The sequence below is a fragment of the Galeopterus variegatus genome, unplaced genomic scaffold, assembly GCF_000696425.1.
Source record: "Galeopterus variegatus unplaced genomic scaffold, G_variegatus-3.0.2 Scaffold7217, whole genome shotgun sequence".
Lineage (NCBI taxonomy): Eukaryota > Metazoa > Chordata > Mammalia > Dermoptera > Cynocephalidae > Galeopterus > Galeopterus variegatus.
This window is the reverse complement of record NW_007733328.1, coordinates 84,010-93,177: the sequence shown is the minus strand read 5'-3', so window position 1 is coordinate 93,177 and position 9,168 is coordinate 84,010. Positions and strand designations below refer to the sequence as shown.

Sequence of the window (9,168 nt, the reverse complement as noted above, 5' to 3'; positions counted from 1 at the left end):
ATGAAATACTGCCATTTGCAACAACATGGATGGACCTTGAGAGAATTATATTAAGTGAAACGAGTCAGGCAGAGAAAAAGAAATACCACATGTTCTCACTTTTGGTGGGAGCTAAAAATAAATAAATAAATTCACACACACACACAAAAAATCCCGGGGTGGGGGGAAGACTCAACAACTACAATTCCTTGAAGTTGATACAACAAGCAAACAGAGAGGACATTGTTGGGTGGGAGGGGGGCGAGGGAGGAGGGAGGGGGGTTTCGGTAATGGGCCACAATAATCAACCTCATTGTATATCGACAAAATAAAATTAAGAAAGAAAATAAATAAATAAATAAAAATAACAAATAACAAATAAATAAAAATAAAAGTAAAACACTACTAAAAAAATGGCATACAAATACAAAATACTCAAGCATTATAATTTAATCTGAATTTTCTATGTGAATACAAAATTGAAATATTGCACAATAAAATACCAATCACCTGTGCAAAGATCTTTGAGGTAGAACGTTATTAAATTTTGCATTCAACTATATATTAGCCTACAAATCTAATAAAAGAAAAAGTAAAAAACACCCAGTAAAAAGCCAAGCAATATTTACAGCATTCGGTTATTAGGAACTTTTTCAAACACTAATTACACATTCTCAGAACTGAGTTAGTGATTTTTCACTCTATGCCAAGCTTTGTCTTTCATTTTCATTGTTGAAGTTTGAAATTTCTTGGTCACTGGTTATGTCCTTCTGGACTATTTCCTCAATTTTTTCTGCAAGAGCACAAAGATTGGCTTTTCTCAAACTTTTAATCATAGTGTTATATGCGTCTTTCTTCCCGTGACATTGGTACCAATTGTGAAGCAGTTGGACTTTCTGCTCAGCTGTGTCTTGGGGATTGTCGTTCTTGATGTCATCTATTTTGGCTTCATTCATACCATTCTTCCGAACAAATTCTTTAACGTCATGTATTGTCATTATTTCAGCAATAGCAGTGATATATTTACTCAAGTCAATGTCTGAAAAATAGAAAATAGTCTCTGAAAATTTGTTTTTCTAAATGAAATTCCCATTACTGAAAATGGGTAAGTCCTAGAGACAGGAAGAGCTAAATTGGGGAAAAAGAAACAAAAGCATCCTTGAGTTCTAATCCCAGCTCCTGCTATGTCCTCATTAATTTGCCATATAACCTGGGCACAAGACATAACATCTGGGTATTTTCTTTTCTCATCTATAAAATAAGAGGATTGGGAAAGATCTCTTATAAATTTGATGATAAATTTATAACATCCCTTATAAATCTGATGATCAATGATCCACAAACTTAAAAGGATAGGCAAAGAGTTTATGATCAATCTGATTTCTGAATCAGGTCAAAGAACAAAACTGAATAGAATCACATATGTTGTTATAGAGTCGGGTACACTAATAACATTTGTGTCTGCAATTCAGTTTAACCCCTAAGTCAGTTTAGGAAGGAATTCTATAATACATATAATTGATAGTAGGAAAAAAATTTCTTAAGCCTCAAAACATAGTATCCTATTGCTACCCGGTTTATTTTAAACTACAAATATTAGTTGTAAATTTAAACAAACTGCCTGATAAATCTTTTATAGTGAGCAGGAAGAATTGTAAGCTCAAGGAATGGCAAAATCCCACAATATGTCACTGAAATTAGCAACATTATTTTACTCTAAATTTGGCCTATTACTCCAAAGGAAGCCATTTCTATGGAATGAAATGATAAAAGCCTTACCTGATAAATTCATTGGCACTGTCTCCTGATGAGAAAAAAAAAATGGAGGCAGGAAAATCAATTAATAAAAATATATGTAGAATATCCTAAATGTAATCTTCTAATTTTCTTAATTCTGAAAGAAGTACTATCACTTGCTTGATGAATAAAATTAGGAAACTGGACAAAGTGATTTGATTCACCATTCAAATTTCGATTCTGAAAGGTTCCAGCCTCTCCAGAAACTAAGCAATACTAGTTGTTTTTTTATAAAGACAAGGAAACTAAGAAGTTCACGGAATGGGCTGATATTATTTTTCATATAGATTCATTAAAATAAAGAAAAACATAATCATTCTAAAATTTTTTATTGTAACTATTCTTAATTTTGATACCAGAAAATGATTTAAGTTGAAAATTTTTTGTACTTATCAGTTTAAAGAACTCTAATTCCTAGTAAACCCTGGCACCAAATGAGAAAATCATTATTCAATTAAGTGGAACTGGTTTCTCTTCTCAGTGTGTCTTTCTGTTATTTGAAATAACTCGATTCCCATGTTGGAAAAAGGTAAGGTCAATAAGTAGCTGGAGACACTTGAGCTGTGCCTTTAAAATGGACTTTATGAGCTGTCTCTTTGTTAGGGATTGGATAGTGAATCTGTGCTCTGATAAAGAAAGCCTCTGCAGGGATAACATCAACGTGGAACATGAAGTTTGGCCATGATTTTTTGCAACTCTCTTTCAGCACGCTCTCAATTCCCTCTTGTGGATTCTTACGGTATTTGGGTAGAAGCTTACTTATAAATTAGGCACCATATCTTAATTCATTTTTGATGCCCCTTTAACCCATGCACACACAAACACAATAGGTGTTGGTTTAAAAGAAAGTAACAAATAAACCGAATTCTGTTTTCTCTGTTTTTTCAAGAAAGCCATGCATGTTTCAGCACCTACAGGATTTAGGGTTGCAGATTTGTGGCAATCACGCTTTTTACTGCTCCATGATCTGTATTTTCTCAGCCCTGAAAGATCAAAGAAATTTCCATTAGACTCAGATCTCTTCTCAGCCCTGAAAGATCAAAGAAATTTCCATTAGCCTTGTAAGAAGCATGTGAGAACATACTTTCACATTAAGAGAAGTGTAAGAAGGAAGAAGGAGAAATTCATTGAACTTAAAGTGGCCAAACACTGCAGAAGGTAGCACCATACTGATTTTGGAAATCTCACCCCGCTAAGTCACGTGTTCTAGAGATAGGCCACACCTTAACTGAATCACCCAATTACCACATACTGGCTTAGCATGCAGCTGGCTTTTGACTTAACATATAGCCACCACCAGTCCCTCTTCAGCAAGGAAGTAGGGGCACAGCTGGAGCAGGGGACAAACCCATAGAACATGCAAAGTTGACATCAGTTTGCCATGGAGTGGCATTTAATGCCCAGAAATTCAAGAACACACACTTTCAAATAACTCAAGTATAAGCACTTAATAAGTGTATGCCTTGAAGTTAGTGTGAGATAGAAGAAAGGAATCTGCCAGTCTCTAAGCACAATTACAATGTTTACACATCAAGTATTTTTAGCCAAACAACCTCTAAAGGCAAGGCAACCTCTTTATTTTCAGCTGAACTGAAGAAGTAGTGATTTGTTCCAACACGGAAAGAAAAATTGGATGCCTCTGAGTTATTGAAAATTGGTACAACCCTGTATTTTATGGATGACTTAAAGGGATTTTTCTAGACTAAATACGATTATACCTAATTTTAGCTTATCTGCTGTCTTTGCTAAGTAACACTTGCATAAAATATGTCACCGTAGTATTTTAAGTTAAAAGGGAGAAATAATCAAAAAACATGGAGTTTGGTCAAGAAAGAAGAGGCACAGAGAGAGACAAGTTTATCAATTGCCCCCTGCAATGCCTTTCCCAAAAAGGCCCTCGTTCTTTGTGTTCTCTTTATGCGTGGAGTGATCTCAACGAAGAGTAAAGTATTATTTGTTCACAGGAAGTATGGGAATATCACTCGATGCTGCAGTACTGTTGCTCAGCAACAGTAGCTGAGGGACAATGTCGTCTGTTCTTATCAGCTCTCAAGGGTGCATTCAGTGTTAGGAAATTAACAATCCAACAGATCTACCTACCTGATAGCTTTCTAATAGGTAAGATATGGAGGGAAATTCTTGTGAACAACGACTTCCCGAATTATTTCTATCTACACTTTGAAAAAAGTAAGAGCTTACCCCAAACTATTATTACTGGAACCAGGAACAAGAGGAAACACAACCACAGCAAATTAGATCTGGATCCTGTGGATTGGAACATTGGACATTTGATATGAAAATAAGCAAAATTTAAAATTAAACAAAGTATTCCCAGATAAGCAAGAGCAATTGGCTTTTCTTCATATTTTACCATGGGGATGAGAAAAAGGAGAAAATAACCATAAAAAGAAATAATTACCTTTTTCTTTGCATTTGGTGTTGCTGGTCGGTGTGCATTTCTCAATGATTCCATGCTCACACCTAGGAAAAAGTACAGGGGGAATTTTAAAAGCCAGATGGACTGATTCCTCAATCAATGGCTTATTATAAATTAGGGGCTATTTTATTCATCTTTGCATCTCTGGCAAACATACTCCCTCAAATATTTTTAGATGAACATGTAAAGGTGGTACAAGTTAATAGCATAATTTGGATGTTTGGATGAAAAATATCTTAAGAAATGACTTCACGTTTTAAGATATTAAGAGTTAAAGGAAGGCAATAAAGTATTAACATGCAAGACAGAGAATGAAATAGACAAAAATAATAAACTTAAAACTGGTAATAAACTGATCTCTTAAAACACTAGGGCTTAAAATAAACTGGCTGTTAAAATAAACTGCCAAATTCAATATCAAAAAATTCCCATCGGATAATAAAATGGCCAGACAGTAGCCACTGCCCATGGTACTGTTTAGGGAGGATACCCAGCTGTCCCTTAGAAGTTGCCACTTTTAGCAGCAGGTGATGATTAGGAGACTCACGTGGGATCTTCTTCAGACAGACAAACACTGACAGTCAGATGGTCTGAGTTCAAAGCCTGCCTCTGCCTATTACCTAACTAGGTCAGCTTGGGCAGGTTATTTAACTGCCATGAACCCATTATCTCATCAATAACGTGGAGATAATGATGTTGTCTACCTCAAAGGTTTATGATGAGAAGAAAACCAAATCAAGATTATGAAGTATTTACAACATTATTATTATTTTACTAAGTTAGCCCCTTCCCCACAATTCCGGCCTATCCCATCATCCTGAGGGCACTTTTAGACACTTAGGGCTAGAAGGGAGAAGTCAGGGTGGCTTCTTGTAAAATTGTTCTAACAAATAAGACATAAGGCATCATGTGTCTACTTTTTAAGTCTGTTAGATGAACTAAAAATTTCCCAAGATGAATTACAAGTTTGAGGAGAGGCAGCTGAACAGTAATCCTAAACATTAGTATTTGTACAAAACAGTATCTTTCAATGCAAAAACTACTTTACAACACATACTGCCTAATCTGATCTTCACAGAAATGAGGCGGATAAGGCAAGTAAATATTACATGCATTTGATGAGGGGGGAAACAGAAGCCCAGAGAGGTTCAGAGATCTCAAACTCAGACAGTTAACCAGAAAAGGGAGATGAACAATCAAGTTTTCTAACTTTGGTTCAAAACCAAGCTCTTTAGCATGAAAAACAAGGCCCTTTGTAATCCAGCCCTGGCTCCTTCCCAATCTTTCCTACACTCCAGCCAAGTATCCTGTTCCCTGGAGCTTCCTTTATGTCTTTGCAGCTGCTGTTCCCCTGCCTGAAATGTGCTTTCCATCCATGTACATGTGCTAATGCTCTTTCCTTCCTTCCTTCAAGACTCAAGACTTGTGTCACATCTTGACACCCATCTCCTCAGGCAGAGATGAAAGGTTTTCCTGTATAACTTTTAACTCCCTGGCCATAAGTCTCTTCTGATGCTTGCCACGTGGTGTTGACACATAATAACCATTGCTTTTCTTGACTGTCTTTGCCTCTAGACTGAGACCTTGATACCAAGAATGTGTCTTGCTCACCTTGTTAGTTTAAGCAGCCAGCACAATGTCAGCACACAGGAAGTGTTTAGGAATGTTCATTAGATGTTTGAATGAGCAGATTGTCATGTAGCTGTTTGAAGGCAAAGCAAGACTAGAACCCTAATTCTTGACTCACAGACCCTCTAGAAAGACAGTATCTCTCAAGGTATAGTTAGAGTTTTAATCAGAAAAGACCAAAACTTACGTGCTGCAGGGGTCACAGTGTTCACAAACAGAAGTGTTACAAAAAAAGTTTGATTTACATCTGCACTTGGTATTCTGAGTCTGGGTACAGTTCATTTCCACTTCCAAGCCTAAAAAACCAGTTTGCAAACTATTAATTATAGCAGCTAGTTATAAATGGACAACAAAAATAATTGGCAGGAGCTGCATAGATTTTTGAGAGTCACTGCTTAGTTCAACCATCACAACATCACACCTTTAGTAACAGAACTAGTGTTTAAACACAAAACAGGCAACCTCAGGTTGAAATGGCCAGCAATCACTTAGCAGAGTTTTAAGTGGACAGACAATCTAGCAACCAAGACAAACCTCACCCTTGCTTAGAAGGCTCCCCTGTTCCTCTGGTCTAGTGTTTTGCTACTCGAAGTGTGACCTGTGGACCAGCAGCATCAGAATCACCTGGGAGCTTGTTACAACTGCAGATTGTGAGGTAGACCTACTCAATCAGACCATCGGACTGATGCTAAGGTCCTCACTTAGAGATTCTGATTAACTATTCTGAGGTGGGACCTAAACATTGACATTTTTAATAGCCCCCTAGGCAGTTCTAATGCACAGCATGGGCTGAGCCTGAATAGGGACAAGAGAAACTTAATGTCCAGAAGTTTCTTGTTATCAAATAAAACTAGGAATACTTCTATTATATTTTAATATGATCCCTCAGAATAGATTGAGATATCCATGAAAATTCAGGTCCCCAACTGGAATTATCAGAACAAACCAGATCCTCAAGGAATGAAGATCATCCTACCCACCTCTTGGGATTCTCTGTCCTTGCATCTATAGGCTTCTGAGCAATTTCTGGCCATGAACAAGAGCCATCATACAAGCATAAGTCAAGGCAGGAAGAAAAATAGTTCTGCAGTTTTGACTGGAGCTGATGAGCCCTGTTCACAGGGTTCATATTCAGTCATTCACCTATGCCTGGAAGAATTGCCTAGTCTTGATCCACAAATGTCTAGACCAATGATCAGCTCAGTACCTGGACCATCTTACCCCCAGCCAGCCCCGTCCTACCCACTCCTGTATGCCAACATAGCACCAGAGGAGGTCCCAATTTCAAACTGCATAATATATGGCTCTACATGGAGTACCGGGATTGGTCTCTTCTGATTGTTTTTTAGGACACTTACCATGTCCTCCATCACAAATTCTACATCTTCTGCATTTAGGAGAATAATGTTCCTTCTCTGTGTACTCCTCCCCTTCTCGGCAGACCTTACAGAGTGGTTGGCCCTTATCAACTAGGCAGTCAGCAGCTTTCCATGTGCCTGCCCAAGATAAAAAGGCACAGGTGTTTGAACATGAGGTGGCCATGCAATAGCATGGGAAATATGCAAGGAAGACAATAAAATGCACCTAAAATGGGGAGAGTTAAGCTAATGATATAGAAATACACATTTTGGTTTTTTTGAAGAGGACTGGTAAGGGGATCTTAACCCTTGTCTTGGTGTTGTCAGCACCACACTCACCCAGTGAGCAAACCGGCCATCCCTATATGGGATCAGAACCTGTGGCCTTGGTGTTATCAGCACCGCACTCTCCCGAGTGAGCCACAGGCTGGCCCAAAATACATGTATTAAGAGCCAGAAAGTCTCCCAAGACAAAACCTAAAAGAGTGTTTGAAGGACTGTGCCTATAGAAATAGGATGATCAACAATAGAAGCATATAAAAAAAGAAGGAAGGTTAGAATAACCAAATGTGCTGGAAGAAATGCCTTTACCAATTCTTTGGGGGAAGAGGAGATGTTGGTAGGTAAATATTCTTGATGAATATGGTCGTTACCAGCCACTGAGGTTGCCCAACTACAATCATGAGGTTACCCAACTACAGTCATGTAACAACACGCATACGTTCTGAGAAATGCGTTGTTAGGCAATTTCTTCACTGTGCAAACAGCATAGCGTGCACTACAGAAACCTGGATGGTACAGCCTACCACACACCTAGGCTACATGGCATAGTCACCACCGTATAGCAGTTCACCATTGACTGAAACATCGTTATGAGGCACCTGACTGTAATTCACTTTGTTCGGACTTATTTTACTTTCCAAAGTCCACAAATCCTGTTAAGAGATGGTATAGTGTAAAGAAAAGAGCATTTAAAGTTCTAAAGACCGTGGTGAAATCTTTAGCAGTGATAAAATCTTTATCAAAGTGTTCAGTCTAAGCCAAAATTTTGTCATGCATATGGTGGAGATAAGAACTTCTTAATGTTACCCTCAGAACTGCCTATGGCCTCCTTTCTATTCCTTTTCCATCAAGGGACAGAGTACATTTTGATGGGCAGGCATAAATATACTTACAACAAAATTTATTAGTGTGTTATCTTAATACAAACAATTTTTAGAAATATTCATGTTTGCTTTAATTTACTTTAAAAATGAATTGAGTCATTATATTGCCATCAGTAAGCATTATACAACAATGCCTTCTTCTGGAAAATTTATTTAACAAGTGTTTATGAAATGCCTGTTGTGTGCCAGCAGTCTCTAGGAGTTAGAGATTCTGCAGAAAATAAGATAAAGCCTTGAACTCCAAGGCCTTCACCTTCTCAGGCTAGAGGTGGACAATGGCCAAATAAATGTATAATGTCAAGTGATGATAAGTGCTAAGGGGAAAACTAGATTAGGGCAAGTAGTTAGAATATGAAGAAGAAAGAGAAAATATAAAGGGAAGTACAAGAGAAAAGCCTTACAAGTAACTCTAATTATTAATAGCATAACTAATTTTAAAAAATAGGTAAAGTCTAATCTACTCCACTTGCATGTACAGCAAAAATAATTTATGCTGTCTTTCCTAGGTATATGACTCTCTTAATAACCTCATAGCATCCTTTTTTTTTTTTGTCCTTTTTGAGACCGGCCGCACCGCGCTCAGCCAGTGAGCGCTGTGAGCGCACCGGTCATCCCTATATAGGATCCGAACCCGCGGCGGGAGCGCTGCTGCGCTCCCAGCACCGCACTCTCTGGAGTGCGCCACGGGCTCGGCCCTCATAGCATTCTTTTTAATAAAACAAAATATTAACTACATAAACAAATTATATTCAGTAAACAAAGATAATAGTCTGTCAATGAAAAAAAAAAGATCCTGTGGAAA

General features: G+C 37.8%; 1 protein-coding gene across 1 annotated transcript in view; it reads right to left on the bottom strand.

The window, feature by feature from the left end:
• Nucleotides 1–411: 411 nt before the first annotated feature.
• The window catches only part of FAS (Fas cell surface death receptor), a 16,370-nt gene continuing 7,613 nt past the window's right edge, over nucleotides 412–9,168 (bottom strand). Inside the window, exons 3-9 of the mRNA XM_008591721.1 lie at nucleotides 7,201–7,338; nucleotides 6,030–6,138; nucleotides 4,196–4,257; nucleotides 3,952–4,041; nucleotides 2,692–2,759; nucleotides 1,759–1,783; nucleotides 412–1,018 (exon numbers count right to left, since the gene is read on the bottom strand). Of these exons, the coding sequence (XP_008589943.1) occupies nucleotides 681–1,018; nucleotides 1,759–1,783; nucleotides 2,692–2,759; nucleotides 3,952–4,041; nucleotides 4,196–4,257; nucleotides 6,030–6,138; nucleotides 7,201–7,338 (830 nt within the window). The 3' untranslated portion in view covers nucleotides 412–680. The remainder of the gene's footprint in view (nucleotides 1,019–1,758; nucleotides 1,784–2,691; nucleotides 2,760–3,951; nucleotides 4,042–4,195; nucleotides 4,258–6,029; nucleotides 6,139–7,200; nucleotides 7,339–9,168) is intronic.